The sequence below is a fragment of the Diospyros lotus genome, chromosome 6 (assembly GCF_014633365.1).
Source record: "Diospyros lotus cultivar Yz01 chromosome 6, ASM1463336v1, whole genome shotgun sequence".
Lineage (NCBI taxonomy): Eukaryota > Viridiplantae > Streptophyta > Magnoliopsida > Ericales > Ebenaceae > Diospyros > Diospyros lotus.
The window spans coordinates 32,059,442-32,075,524 of NC_068343.1; the positions used below are offsets into that span (position 1 = coordinate 32,059,442).

Sequence of the window (16,083 nt, forward strand, 5' to 3'; positions counted from 1 at the left end):
GAAAACAAAATTCCCAAATCTTATAGTCTGGAAAAAATCAAATCTCTCGAACTCTAGGATGCGAAAAGAAATAAATGACTTTTCGATTAAGGTTATTTAATCATATGAGAACGTTGTTATGGAGAGCAAAAGAAGTTACTAATTATAAAATTTCCATTAATGGAAAGGTAATTCCAACATTTATCGGGGAAATTTATGTAATTTAAGAAGCACATGGAAATAGAATTAAGGGAAAAGCAATTTCAGTATTTCTCTGGGGACATTTATGTAATTTAAGAAGCACGATCACGAACGACGGTCTCAGCAAAAAGCATGCCGTGTTTGATGCGTAGGAAAATCCCGCCCCCAATTTTCTTTCTCGTATTTTCCTTTTCAATTCCCTTTCAACTTTCCCGACATTTATATATGACAATGTGCATCCCATCATCTCCATACACGAGTTGGGATTTTCCCTCCCCACGTCTCTGCGCTTTTGCCTGGAAAATCCTCAACGCTGATCTCGTTTCTGCTAGGGTTTTTCTTCCTTCTTCCCTCCTCAACTCCCCTTCTACAGGTTCTTTCACGCTCTGTGTATCATTCGCTGCATTTATTAGCGTGTGTATATTTTTATTTGTTCTTCGTTTTAATTGTTCGTCATTCAATTCTGGTTGCTGAGATGAAACGATGATCATGGTAAATCTTTCTCATTGTTAGTTTTCGAGCATAAGATCTCAATTGATGTCATAGGTAGATTGATTTCTAGGGATCATATTTTCCGTCTGTCTGAATTAGTTTTTGTGCTTTTGTTATGGTGTTTGGCCTATGTTTTCTGGTACCTCCTCTGTGGTATTCTTTTCATGGTATACTTGTGTTTGGAAGAGATTTAGTAATGGAATGGAATGAATTATAAGTTAGCAGAATGGAAAGAAAGAAAATGGAACGAAAGATTCTTTCTCCTTCTTTGGGAGAGGATGGGATGGAGAGTAATGGAATTGGATGGAAGTAATGGATAGGTTTAGCACTTTTAGTCTCCTTCATGTCCAATCTCCTCCAATTTGGGGGAGACTAATAGTGCTCATTTTAAGAAAGATTAGATGGAAAGAGTTTCCATCCAATCCCTTTACATTCCATCACTAAAAAGCCTTCCGAACAAAGAGAATCCATATCTATCCTTCACTATTCCATCCAATTCCATTGTTTCCCACTCTCCCAATCACCCACTGAGAGAAGACAAAAGAGATACAACATCAAATGTTTATATTGGAGGAAAAAAGGCACCTTTCTTGAAGCAATTTATGCCTTGGGATTACAAGTAATTTGGTTTTCCTTGGTTTTCTTGGGAGGCATTGGTATCATTCTCTCTCCCTCTCTCTCCCAAAGCTCTGGACTTCTTCTTGAATCACAGAATTTTCATGCCTATATCTATAGGTTGGAAATTGCAATATACGGGGCAGAAGATGGCATCTCTTTGTCTTTGGTGTTAAACCATCATTTTCTTAATTTACACTGAATGATTCATTCACTTATTGCTAGCTGTCTCCTGAGTGACATTTTCCCAATAAAGAAACATGAATTTGAGTCCCATTAACCTACATCTATCTATGGGGAGAACTTGCTACTAGCTCTGATGGTTCTTAACTTAAACTTGGTTTGTTCGTACTTCTTATTTATTTCATATATTATGGTCAAATTGTGCTCTCTCTCTCTCTCTCTCTATATATATATACATATCTACATGATTGTTTCTATTCCTTTTCACATGTGATAATGCGGCCCCTTGTTTTCCAGATTTTTTTCGCAGAGTCCATTCTGTGCTGGATGTTAACAACTTTATAGGCTTCCAAAGGAATTGTTTTTGCAAGAAATTAAGTTCAGAATGCTTGATTTCAGTATTCCATTCTTAAGGTTGCTTATCAGCTCCGATGCTTATGGTCCATCTGTTTTTGGATGGCTGGTATATGGATCATTTGGACTTTTAGCTATTATGTATGCATTGCTTAAGTGGCAGAGAAAGACTTCTCTTAATTGGATTAAAGCTTCTGCAAGAGAAAAGAAGAAAGCTAGGAACAAGCTAAAAGTTCCTTCATCACATCATACATGGATGCAAGATTCCGCTTCCCGTGGACAGCCATCCACTTGCTGTGTTTGCTTAACGTCCCTGCTGCCTCCACAAAATTTAGGTAAAAAAGCAGCATGTCGTAGTCCTGTCCATCGTTGCTATGTTTGTGGTGTAGCAGCTCATTTTCATTGTTATCAGTTTGCAGCAAATGATTGCAAATGTGTAGCACAAGCTGGTTGTAGCCATGTGCAACACCACTGGTCAGAAAGATGGATTAACATGGATGAGAATTCAGAGATGTCTGCTTTCTGTTTCTACTGTGATGAACCTTGTGGCGTTCCTTTTCTTGATGCTTCTCCAACATGGCATTGCTTATGGTGCCAACGGCTTATACACGTCAAATGTCATGCCAAAATGTCTGAAGAATCTGGTGATGCTTGTGATTTGGGTGCTCTTAGAAGAGTTATCCTTTCCCCCAGCTGTGTGAAAGAAGTTCAAGGCGAATCAATAGGAGGTGGGATCCTGAGCTCCATAACAGAAGATTTTATTGCCTCTTCTGTTCGTGGGCAAATTCGAAGTAGGCGCCACAAAAACAAACATGGAAGTGGTCATTCTGTTAATGGGAAGCTGCAGGATACTTCAGTTGCCAAGACAGCACTCCAGTATCTGTACTATGGGCTTGTTGGTTTTAAGAAGCCAAGTTTTGAGAAGCACAGTGACTACTACACGAAGAATGGTGGAATGCTTGGCAAGAAGGGCAACCAGACTGGGTTAATCAATCAAAAACATGTAATTGCTGTCTGTTGCCAAATTAAGAAGTATACAATTGTGGACTTGCCACAGGATGCTAGACCCCTACTGGTCTTCATTAATACCAAGAGTGGAGCTCAAAATGGGCCTTCACTTCGGAGGAGTTTGAACATGCTATTGAATCCTGTACAGGTAATGTCTGAACACTGCATTTGTAATTACTAGTCAGTGGTCACTTAATATATTTAATTGAAGCTAATTTGAACACCCACGATCTACCCTCTTAAGGAATAAGAAGAAAAATAACAGGAAAAAAATGTTCCTTGATATCTAGTGTGGTGATGTATTGTCATTTCAGTGAAGATGTTATAATTGAGTAGATATAGAAACTCATTGAGTGTCATGTCAGGAACCCGGTCCTAACTTATTGTTTTCTTCAAAGATAGAATTGAAAGAGAGGGAGAAATGAGGGGGAAACAGACGGAATAATAGAGGGAAATAGAGAAATGAGGGAGAAATAAATAGAAAGAAGGGAGAGAATTGAAGAGAAAAGAGAGAACTTGAATAGAGAACTTGAATTCTGATATATTCTGATGATTCTTGGAACTGTGACATAGCTTTATATATAAAGCTATCCAGCAGTTATTTACAGCTTTACAGCGGTTATCACTTCCACTACTTCACTACACCCAACTACTCCTAATTCATAACTGTAAGAAAGAACTACACTGCAAAATAAAATAATCTGCTGCAAAATAAATTAATCAGCTGATCCGGGTAGTGACATGTCCCTCAAGCATATTTTTGTATCAGTAAGGAATAGAGTTAGATGCCCATAAATAGCTAGCTGTACACATGCTTCATCATTGTCTAGTGTGCCCTTTCTATCAATTCTTGCATTGATTTCTGTGACATTTCTCATTTTGTATGATACTGATGCAGTCACCAATCAAGACTCGGCCCAAAGCCGACCCAACTAAACCGGAACAATATCACCAAAATAGTAGTGACATTTCTCATTTTGGTGATACTGTTCCGGTTTAGTTGGGTCGGCCTTGGGCTGAGTCTTGATTGGTGACCGCATCAGATACTTGTCAAATTTCATCTTATATGTTACAATTGGATTGGGTGAATAGGTTTATTTTACCCAAAATAATTCCCTGGTCCCTTCGCTTGGTAAATATGTCAGTTGTTATATTTGTTTTTCATGTACGGGTCTTGTTGGCCAGTCTGCTCCCCATGAAAGCTGGGTTTAGCATCTTATCATTACCAACAAATATTTATTAAAGAAAAATTTAGAAGGGAAGTGCAACGTCGTTCCCACTCTATTTGAAATCCATCTAGTTAAGTCCTTTCTATTGCCAGCTTAACAGCATGTAGCAACTTAAACCCCCCTTCCCCCTGAAAAAAAACCTCAACCAAGCTTAAAATGCCTTTGCATATTCGTTGAAACCATGTTCCATATTTTTTTCTATCCTGTCTTCTCTTTTGTCCTTATCTTATATTTTCTATCAATAGTCATTAGACTGGAAGAATATGAACATTTCTCCTTTCCCTTACTGGGCCTCTTATTCAAATCCTTCATCTTTATTTTCTAGTGAAATTGAGAATTGTCTTAATGAGTGCATTCTCCCTATTTTCCTAATTTGTTGTTTCCTTGCGTAATGATTTTTCTCTGAGGATTCAACAGTACCTAGATACTCGGATTGGGCAACCCCATGTACTATTCTTTGTTAATTATGCAATCATGCTCAGACATGGTGCAGTTTTTTACTATGTCTAAAGTTTTGAAATTTTGTTGAGTTATTTTCTATGAAGGGAGCAGTCTATCAGTGGGTGCTTTAAATTTATAAGCACCTGATGTAGCTGGACCAAGAAAGGTGGAGGGAGAGAGTAGAGGTGGTTTAAGAGAAAAGAGATTGGCAGTAAGGCTAAGGCTTTTGAATTAGCCAACCGTTATTATTGTGCTGGTTGTTCTTGCAATGGAGGTAGGGATTGATGTATAGAGGTTGGGCATCAAAGGTTGGGTTAATCTGTGAGAGGTATTGCATACTTGGATGAAAGTTGTCTTTGATTGGCCTTGGCTTGACTAATTAAAGGCATAGTTATTAAATCGAGATTTGAATCGAGAATCGAAATCCTTATTTTAAGAATCGTGAATCGAGAATCGAATCGAATCGTAAGATACAATTTTAACTATAAATAATATATATCCATAGAAAATAAATAATGTGCCCACCATGATCAATTCTTTTAAATATAAATACATAAATAAACTTCTAAATATATTTACTAAGTTTAAAATTATACCAAAAGGCAAAAGTATATTCATGTTGCCTTTAAATTCAAATTGCACCAAACCAAACCACTTTCTAAATAACAAGCTAGAAAAGAAAAAAAAAACCTACAACTGTAAGGTTATTAATAAACTCCATTGTCCATAATTTTCACTAGCTATCAATCATCTTCATCATCTTCTTTGTTTTCAAAGATAGTCAAATCGAACGAATATTTGATTAAAGCGCACATGCGGACGAAGTCGCACGAATCGGATGAATCGTGCTATTCATGCGATTCACAATCGATTCGTCCGGTTCATGGTTAATTCTAAGGGATTTTCGATTCTCTCTATAGATTCAACTCGATTTCTATATGAATCGAGTCAAATCGTACGATTCGAATCGTGAATCGTACGATTCTAAGGGATTTTAGATTCACCCTATAGATTCGATTCGATTTCTATATGAATCGAGTTGAATCGTACGATTTGAATCGTGAATCGTAAGATTCTAACAACAGTGATTAAAGGTAATTCCTATAGTGTTGAATTTCTCATATTGCTGTTGAGGTGGGGGCGCATATGTTCTAGAAAGGGGTTAGTCAATGTGACTATATGCTCCTGAGTATGATGTATATATACTAGGTTAAAGAATACAAGAATGGAGGTAATACACATTTATGTAAATGTACTTATACAGTTATACTATACACGAAATACTAACACTCGCCCTCAAGCTGGAGCATATATGTCATATGCTTCTAGCTTGTTGCAAATATAACCCACTCTAGGACCTTCATGGGATTTGATGTTAGCTAATTGATCACTTGAGTTAACAAATTTAGTAGCTATATCTCTTGAAAGTAATTTTTCTATAACAACGTGATAATCTATCTCTATATGCTTGGTTTTCTCATGAAAAATTGGTTAAGAAGCAATGTGTAGAGCAACTTGGTTATCACAAACGAGTTTCATAGGACTTGTTTCATCAAATTTCAACTCCTTAAGAAGTTGCTTTAGCTATATAACTTCATAGGTCCCTAAAGCCATCACTCGATATTTAGCTTTTACACTTGACCTTGCCACTACACTTTGTTTCTTACTTTTTCAAGAAATCAAATTCCCACCAATAAGAATATAATATCCAAAAGTTGAGTGACTGTTTGAGGGAGAACCTGCCCAATTTGCATCTGTATAACCAATAATTTGAGCATGCTTGCTATCAATATATAACAACGCTTTTCCTAGTGCTCCCTTTATATTTCTAAGAATTTGTACCACAACATCCCAATGACTGTCACATGGTGAATCTAGGAATTGATTGACAACACTCACTGCAAAGAATATATTAAGTTGAGTGATTGTGAGGTAGTTTAGTTTTCCAACAAGTCTTCGGTATCTACCAAGATCAAGCAATAACTCCCCTTGTCCAGGTAGAAGTTTGACATTTGGATCTATAGGATTGTCCACTAGTTTGGAATCCATCATGGCTATTTCTTTGAGGATATCTGAAGCGTATATTCTTTGTGAAATGTAAACACTCTCTTTAATTAGTGATCATCATACTCCGAAAGTACCTCAATCTTCCCAAATCCTTAGTTCAATCCTCAATGGAGGGAACCAGGAAAGGGTTTGGACTGAGGCTGAATAACTGCACCTTCTGGAGGAAGACATGGGTCAGAAGAAGCAACATCATTTGCAAAAAGAGGCGTTGGAGCTACATAAATTTTATATCTCATTTTATATCCATTTTGTGTTTTCATTTCCAAGGAGAGGGGACTATAAATTTCAATATTTGAACAAACAATTTTTTTTGAGGGTCCTTGGATTTGTTGTATAAATATGATGACAAGAAACCATATGACATATATTCAATTATGGGATCTATTATCGTCTTTTTTTTTTGTTTATTGACAAAGTGGCTGATAAATTTGTACAAATATCTTAGATGTGTTCTGGCTAATTTCTGCTATTTCTGGTTGCAGGTTTTTGAACTCAGTTCCTCCCAAGGTCCCGAGGCTGGTTTAGAGATGTTTAGCAATGTACAATATTTTAGGGTTTTGGTGTGTGGTGGAGATGGTACTGTTGCATGGGTCCTTGATGCAATTGAGAAGAAAAATTTTGAAACGCCACCACCTGTTGCTGTACTGCCTCTGGGCACAGGAAATGATTTGTCAAGGGTTTTGTGTTGGGGAAGAGGGTTCTCAACAGTAGAACAACAAGGTGGATTGAACACTTTTTTGCATGACATCACTCATGCAGCAGTTACCATGCTAGATCGCTGGAAAGTTAGTATTATGGAAGAAAACCCCGACTGTGATCCTAAAGTGCAATCCAAATTCATGATGAACTATTTAGGTATATTCTTTTTTATCCTTCTTATAGTGATGTTTTTTTCCCAGGTATCTAGCTAAATGCCTTATTATGATTTGTTTATTGGAACTATCTAACCACGATAATTTTCTATTTCATAGGAATAGGTTGTGATGCAAAGGTTGCATATGAATTCCATGTGACTCGGGAAGAAAACCCTAACAAGTTCTACAGTCAGGTAGCAACTGATCCTTTTCGTCAGCCTACTCTTACTTTTTAATTTATTATTAGCAAGGAATGGATTTATATCTGAATGTTTTGCTTCTATCCGACATGTAAATATATGATAATGCTACTTGTATGAATCTGCTGACTTTGAAGCAAAATGTGGCCCAGGAGGCAACCCAAGGGAAGAGGGGAGTGGGGGTGAATTTGGTTTGAATGCGATAGGTGTTATTTTGAAACTTTTAAACCCAATATGCAAGCTGTACTTGTGTGTGTTTGATTTGTTTTATAGGGAACAATTGCAATAATATAGGAAATATAAGGCAAATAGAAAGGGAAGGGAGATGCAAACCAATTTATAAAGGTTTGGGTTATCAACCAAGCCTATGTCCTCCCTCCTCAAATCGCAATTTGAGGGTCTTACCATGGAAATATCTCTCTAGCTTCACAGGTGCCAGAGAATCTTACAATCCCCTAGCTTTAGTAGGTGCTAGTCAACCTCTCTTACCACTACAAGTCCCTATAGCTTGTGGGCGCTATAGAACCTTTCTCTGTATAGCTTGTTGGTGCTATAGAACCTTACAATTCCCTAATTTCAACAGGTACTAGTCCACCACTCATGTTGCAACAAGCCTCTAGCTTGCAAGCATGAATAATCCCTCACATGTAAAGTGGGAATACAATACAGATTCTTACACCTCTCTAGATCAATGATTCACGAGGAGAGAAACAAATGTATGTAGATTGATGAAGTGCTGCTTGAATTTTCTTTTTCTTCCTTGGTAGAATCAAACATAAAAGTTAGACTCAATATTGAGCTCAATGAGAATGCTTTTGAATACTATGATTTTGAAATGAAGAATGTTCCAAAGCAACTCTCTCTCTCTCTCTCTCTCTCGATCGAGAAGGATTTACCAATAAGGCTTAAAGATAATGCAAGATTTTTGAAAAGAATGCAACAAAGGTTCACCAATGTAAATAAAAAGCTTTTATGCACTCTTGGATGTCTATAAGGAAGCCATATTTATAGGGCTAGAAATGTAGTCGTTGAGCTTTGAAAAAGTGGGTTGGAAACCTTTCAGGCAATACTCACTGCTCAGATGTCTCAGTTCTAATTCAGGTTGCTGAGAGGCTTGTTTTTCAAAAGCCAATTGTATTCTTTCTTTATTCTGTTGCCTGAGTAATAAACTCAGCCACTAAGATATTTTGTTTTCTAATTTCAGCCTTCAGAAAGTTGACCTCTTATTCAGAGGTATTCAACCAAACTCAGTTGGCTGAGTTTTACAACTCAGTATGCTGAATTGCCTTTAGTTTGGAAAGTTTCAAAAATAAGTTGGCTAAGCTTAAACACAGCAGGCTAAAATCCTTAAAACAAGAATAAAACTGTGTTGAAGAAAAGTCCATTCATTCACGGATTTGTTTTGAAGAACATCGAATTTTTCTTTGAGCAATTAAGTTTGTGACAAAATGATGCCTTCTAAAAGATTTCGAAATGTGAAGTTTGAAAAATCTGTCACTTTGAGCTCAATAATTCTCTTACCCAAAATCTTTTAGACCTTGCTTCTTTGGTACGTCTTTTCCACTCATCCAATTTCAATCTTCCACTAAGATATGCCAATATGACCTCAAATTCAATTCTTGGGCTGCTTAATCATCAAGTAGAATCGTAGTAACTCAAATTGTTTTGTTATCTTCAAAACATTTGGTTGTACCCTTGGGGCTAACACAAAATATAAAGCATCACAAATGTTAATCCCACTAGGTTGGGTTAGTACATGAACGCTTTCCAACCATCTCATTTAATGCTATTTTAAGTGTTTTTCACCAAGTTTTCTTTGGGCCTCTACCTTTTTAGCTATAAATTTTTTCTATTCCATCTTAATTGTGTTTTCCATATATCATCTTCAATAGGTGCCACTTTGACTTTATTACATATAATCTTGTTATTGATTGTCTTTTTCATATGGTTGCACATCCACCATAACATACTCATCTTAGCTACACTCATATTTGCTAAAGTTTTAATAACTGTTAAATATTTTTAGTTCATGGGCTGTGTTTGGCTATGCATGATTGTCCATGGAAAATGAAAAGAGGGCTGAGTTGCATTTGAATGATATTAGGATTGTTGGGATACTTTACACCTGCTCAAAGCTATCACCTAAAAAACTGGAGTTGATGGGCATACTAGTATACTACAAACCTTATTACTCTTATTATGGAGCACAATGTTTCTTTTTTCTGGAGCACAATGTTTGCTCACATGGTAAATAGTCGAGACTCCATTGTAGCAGTAGCAATTGTCGAGAGCTAGTTATTTAAATTGGATTGTGCTTGATCTTTGAGGTTTTCATTTACATATTAATATTTAAAGTTGCACTGTGGTACTAGAATTGAAAATGGTACTTGAAAGTTGAACATGTTTGCTCCCCAATATGCATGTCCAGTTTTGGTTTTTTATTGACTGAAACTTCTGAAACAGTTTGTTAATAAATTGCGGTATGCAAGAGAAGGTGCCAGGGATATAATGGACAGAACTTGTGCTGACTTACCATGGCAAGTTCGGCTTGAAGTAGATGGGAGAGATGTTCTGATCCCAAGGGTACTTCAACTAGATTAAACTAAGATCTTCTGGATTACGATTGCCAATGTTATAATTAGTGCTAATTTGCCATTGTCAACATTTCCCTCCAGGACACTGAGGGTTTGATTGTGCTGAACATAGGCAGCTATATGGGTGGTGTTGATCTCTGGCAAAATGATCATGACCATGATGATGATTTTAATCTTCAGTCCGTGCATGACAAAATGCTAGAGGTTGTATGTGTTTCTGGTGCATGGCACCTTGGCAAACTTCAGGTATGAACTGTACTTGTGCTTGATTTTGTTTGTTTGGCAGAAATGTCTAGAGTATTTGGTTCAAACCTTCTGCTTATCCTGCTTTGTGCTCCTCTCCATGCGTCATGATCTCATGCATCAATCTCATGCCTTTTGGTCATATTTTATCTCTTGCATCAACCTTTTTTTGTACTTTTATTTTTAACTTTTTGTGTAGTTATGCTGATGCAGTGGGAAAGGAAGAATTAGCAAAACAAGTGCAGAATTTGTGCTAAAAGCAGCATTTATCAAATGTGGAACAATAATACGAAACTTAGGATATAAGAAAACCTAAAATATTGAATTGTAATAAAATGGCTGCTTACAAAATGTTGTAAAAGGCTATTTATACTAGGGTTAAGACACGATAAATCCTAGTCATTGATAACAAAAGAATCCTTCTAATCTTAGCCATCCATCTTACATTAGAAGTCTCGTGCTAATCACATGACTACATATTAAAGCTAATAGCATAAAATACTTTCTAAAACCTAATGACTTAAATACTTATGCTAACCATAACTAAACAAATAAAAAATAAAAAAACCCATAAATCAAAGAATATGCTCCTGCATCATATGTTTTCTTTGCAATTGGTAATTTATTTATTTTCTTTTACATCTATTGAACTTTTTAATGTTACAGAATATAGGGAAATACATGCAGAAATGTATCAGTAATAACTGCTACATCTCATTGTACAATAGGATCCTAGTGTTACTAGCTTAATTCTATTATCATACCATATTAAACAAAAAAATTATGTTCTTAATTTAGTTGTCTAATAACTTCTCACATTGCCTATTTTTTTGTTATTAACAGCCAACTAATTTACATCTCATTTTTTAATTTTAATTTCCCTATAACTCCACTTTCTGTCCAAAATTTTGATTATTAGCAACTAACTAATATATATTTATGGAGTATCCTATTACAATAGATGAAAAAATAATCACATGCATTGCAATGTGCACGTGCTGCCCGAGTAGTTCCATCAAACTTTAAACTTTTCCTCCCCCGTAATTTTTTATGGATGATCTATCATCGCTTTCCCCTTATCTTGTTTGACCTTTTGACTCTTTGTTATTGATACTATTGTCTATACTCTTTTTTAATTCTATCTTTTTTGTCATTCTACTTATTTTTTATGTTTCATTTTTATTGTAAGGAAGTGTATTTGAACACAATGCTTTTCAAAGACTTTGTTTTTCTTTTTCCTTTTAATAATCCTTAAGCAAATTTAAACAACTTTTTTTTATCATTTTCTTGGTAATTCAACTTTAATACTTGCTGGTGGGAAGATGTAAAACACTGTCAAACTGCAAGTCAATGGCATGTATTTTGCACACACTACCTAAAATTTGTATGCTTAATTGCTTATAGCAATCTGGCATATGGTATGTGTACTATGCTGGTCATTTACATGTGACTATTGAATGGAGCTCTGTGTCGTGTATACGTGTCAATCCCCCTGTGCTCCCCCTTGTGATGTAATCCTAGGTCTCAATACTTGCACGCAACCAATATAATGGAGAACTTTATGGAAATAAACATCTGCTGCTAAAAAAGTTCAGCTATTAATCTTAACTGGACAAATACTAAAGCTTTAAAGATCAATCGTTTTTGTGAGACATGGATAAACAACTGCTTTAATGGAACTCAATAAACCATTAAACATCCAACCAAAGGTTTAATACACATATAGCCAAAAACACAAAGGCTAGGGAACCTGTCAACACCAAACGTAGGGAACTAAGCAGTGTTGAACCGAAAATGAACTTAGAAACTCAACATGAAGACAACATGAAATACCAGAGAAGTTTCAGGAACTGGTACCAGCTAGCTAAGATCCAGCAACAAGAGTGAGTTGTTGCAGGTCTGATATGAGCAAAACAGCAAAGGAGAATTGAGATTGAATGGCACAGCAGCAGAATAAAAGTGAAGAGGAGGACAAAAAAAGAAAAAAAAAAGAAAGAAAAAAGAAGAAAAGATGAAGAAGCAGCGGGTGCAGCTGCATGGTATATAGCATCAGTATCTGGAGAAGGTGAAGATATGAGAAGAAAAAGATGGAAGAAAAAGGGACACAAAGAACTAGCAGTTGCAGAGCAATTATGAAAGGTGATCGGAAGAATGAGAGAAAGCTGAAGAAGAAAGAAGAGGAGAAATAGCTGGATAGATAGCTGAAGCAGAGGGGGAGAAAGCAGTAAGTATGAGTTACGGGGTTTCTTTTCTGTTCATCCACTATGGAGCATTAAGTGAGGGCTCGGCTCAAGCATATTCATTCCTAATCCTAGCTCCTATGCATTTAAGTTTTTCACTCCTATTGGACCATATGTTTTAATTCTTAATTGGTCATGTGCTCATCACATGACATTGTGGATATTCCCACACCATAGGGTAAATTAAATAAGATACTCCAAGATCCTCTCGAAAATGATTAGTTAAAAATGAATAAACTGAAACAAGTAATTATAAGGAAGTAATTTAAATTACCTTGTCAATAAAATTATTACGTACAATTTTGAAGAGGCAAACATGTTTAGTAAGTGCTGCTTTAAAGAATGCTTGTTTTTCATTTGGTTACTACTGTCTTATTTGCTATTATGGAATAATTTTTAAAAATTTGACCAGTACTAGTTTTCCAGGTTGGACTGTCACAAGCAAGGAGGGTTGCCCAAGGGAGAGTCATTCGTATTCATGCTTCTAGTTCTTTCCCTGTTCAAATTGATGGGGAGCCTTTTATCCATAAACCTGGCTGTATAGAGATAACACATCATGGGCAGGTGTGTATTAGATTTTAAGTTCGTCATGTTGGATATTTAATGGGTATGCACTATTTGCAAATTTATTACTTGAACTGAAGTTGAATAACAATAAAAGTGGGTTTCAATTCTTGGTTTTTCTTTTGCTTTGTTTGGTACCATAATAGCACTATCCCATTAGTGAGATCAACATGCATTTTAGCTTGCTAATTATCTCTTTGCATGACTATATCTTTCGTAAAGCCATTATAACTCATGTAATTCCAAAAAGCTTTTAACTAATTTCCTTTTTTGGGTCTTCCTCTTGCCTCTTATTGTAAATTTATTCCATTCCATCCACTCTCTTGCCATTTGGATATGTTGGTCTTCTTTTTACATGTTCAAACCCGTTTCTTAAACACGGGACACATCTTATTTTCAATTGTTTAACTCTAACCTTATTACAAATAATCTTGTTTCTAATTCTTATTTTTCTTGAACAACTTGTATATTCATTGTGACATTTTCAACTCATTTATGCTTATATTTTGCACACATTCGGTACATAACTACCTAACCTTCAGTAATACAGTAAACTTTTTACTTAATAGTTCTTCAATAAAATTTCTTTTTAGATCTAAAAGTATTTTACTATAGTTGGATATATTCATTGTGACATTCTCAACTCAATTATGCTTATATTTTGCACACGTTGGTACATAACTGCCTAACCTTCAGTAATACAGTGAATTTTTTACTTACAGTTCTTCAATAAAATTTCTTTTTAGATCTAAAAGTATTTTACTATAGTTGGATAAAATGTTAAAAGCACCTTTTCTATTTTAACCAATCTGCCTTGATCAATGTAACATTTTCCACGATCTTGCTGTTCTTTTGAACAAATGATGATGTCTAAAATAATTTTTTTTATAATAATTTGATCTTCAAGTCTCATTATAACGCCATCCATCCTCCTTTTGTTGTTGTTGTTGTTGTTATTATTATTATTATTATTATTACTATTGATCACGCATTCCATATATATTTAATTTTGACAAATCACTATCTTATTAATGTTTTCTGGTAGAACTGGTAACATATTTTAGCAAGGTTCATAGCTTCCTGAACTGTTGAGCTAGTCAAAATTAAATATATACGGAACACATTCTGCAATCCTATGCAAAAACCACTAATGGATTGAAATAATCTGCATTTCAAGTAAGATGGATGCATATTCTCCTGCTGCTTGCTTCCAGTTATTCCATTAGTGGGAGCACTTATTTATAGTTGATCTAGTTTTCATTTTTCTTCTATCAGTTTATCTCTGCTTTTCTTGGGGGAAATAGAAAACTTTTGCTTGCCAGATTGAAACAAGGCCAGCTTATGAAGATCATGGCAGTCTTGAGCTTTTTGTCTTCCTAGATTACTGGCTGATGGTCTTCTCAATATAGAATACATGAAAATAATTTCATCTTCTATCCCTGATTTCTCTTAGTTTCATATGCTGCATGAATGAATCTCTCAATCTATTGTCCAGATCAATCCTCCCACAAATGATGGAATATGTATTTGTACTAATCCCTCCTCTAACCCTTATAAAGAGGGCAGTCCCGTGCACTTGGGATGCCCTCAACTGAGTGTTGTCCCTTTCAACAGAGAGGGAAATACATTGTCACACACTATATTTCTCTTTCTTGGTGTTTACCCACTGTTGCATTCTCTTTGGATGTAGATTAGGGATTCTTTCAATTGTCTAGGCAAGTGCTAGAATTACTGAAATACGATTCCTGTTTTTGTCTGCATTAGGTGTTTATGTTGAGGAGAGCATCAGGTTCAAAGGAACCCAGAGGTCATGCAGCTGCAATTATGACAGATGTGTTGGTGGACGCCGAGTGTAAAGGCCTTATTGACGCATCTCAGAAGAAGTTACTTCTACAACAGATTGCTGTCCAGCTTGCCTGATATTCCTTACCCTTTTTTGCACCCCATTCTTCTTTCTTCCTCCTTCCCAGTATTTCAGAACACCCTGTCCGCCCCCCAACCCAACTTGGACTCACTTGGTCTTCAAGTATAGTTCTATTGACAGTTCCCCCCCTCCCACTTTTTGTTCTCGTTAACATTTTTTTTTAGTAGAGACACCTCTTGTGAACACACCCAACACACCCCACTTCTTACAGCAGTGTGAGAAACAGAGAGAACCACAAAGGTTGAATGAGATAGTAGATATTGTTAGGCGATGATGCGGTGAAATTTAATGTCAAGCAGTTAATTCTTTTATTAGATTCGATTGTGGATTGGTATTGAATCACCCAATTTGTTGGCACTGTGACTGTCTTACCCAGTTCAATCAGTTATAGTTGAACTCAATACCGGTTATCTAAGCCAGTAAGTGGCTCCTGAGAACATTTTATCTTGTAGAGGGAGGAGTTGGTTTTTATTATTTTGATTTGGGTTGCCACTGTTTTGAGTTTACCATTATATTTCATACTTTCTTCTTGTTGGCTTTAAAGTAACTATTTCCTTTCTGCAGATTATGTCATTTGCAAAAATTAATTTGTTATAGTAAGGTTGCTCCTTTATCCTTTATTAGTGGATGTCAGGGATCTGAGGGATCTGAGCTGTGCTAATAACTCTTTGTAAATCAATAATAAGTTTGCATATAAGAACGCCCCTCGCTTGTTACCATTTTGTTTTGTTAATAGCATCTTCTCTTACTGTGTAGAAGAGTCTCATTTTGCTAGTTGTGCAAGGACCTCAGTATAATCTCTTTGGTAATTGAACTACTAGAGTACACATCCCACAACCTTTTTCATGCCTTCAGTATAATCTCTTTTAGTCATTTGAAAAGGGTGTTTTCCCCT

At 35.9% G+C, this 16,083-nt stretch overlaps 1 protein-coding gene across 2 annotated transcripts; it reads left to right on the plus strand.

The window, feature by feature from the left end:
• The first annotated feature begins 328 nt into the window (after positions 1-328).
• LOC127804179 (diacylglycerol kinase 2) lies at positions 329-15,729 on the plus strand. Of its 2 annotated transcripts, none has more exons than XR_008023665.1 (8): positions 329-553; positions 1,768-2,980; positions 7,052-7,424; positions 7,541-7,617; positions 10,087-10,206; positions 10,299-10,463; positions 10,660-12,684; positions 13,127-13,268. XR_008023665.1 is itself a non-coding variant. In XM_052340974.1 (8 exons), exons 2-8 carry the CDS (start codon positions 1,856-1,858, stop codon positions 15,182-15,184), a joined length of 2,154 nt encoding a protein of 717 aa, XP_052196934.1. In that variant the 5' UTR covers positions 332-553; positions 1,768-1,855; the 3' UTR covers positions 15,185-15,729. The 2 variants fall into 2 exon arrangements, 1 of the variants encoding a protein (XP_052196934.1); XM_052340974.1 differs by lacking the exon at positions 10,660-12,684 and adding an exon at positions 15,029-15,729 and having other exon boundaries at positions 332-553; positions 13,127-13,264.
• Positions 15,730-16,083: the final 354 nt, after the last annotated feature.

Bases quoted from the DNA above. Each gene is read 5' to 3' on its own strand.
- LOC127804179 (XM_052340974.1), top strand. From the start codon at position 1,856: ATGCTTGATTTCAGTATTCCATTCTTAAGGTTGCTTATCAGCTCCGAT. The intron at 10,207-10,298 runs GTACTTCAACTA...ATTTCCCTCCAG, and splicing joins GAGATGTTCTGATCCCAAGG to GACACTGAGGGTTTGATTGT. The intron at 13,265-15,028 runs GTGTGTATTAGA...TGTCTGCATTAG, and splicing joins AGATAACACATCATGGGCAG to GTGTTTATGTTGAGGAGAGC.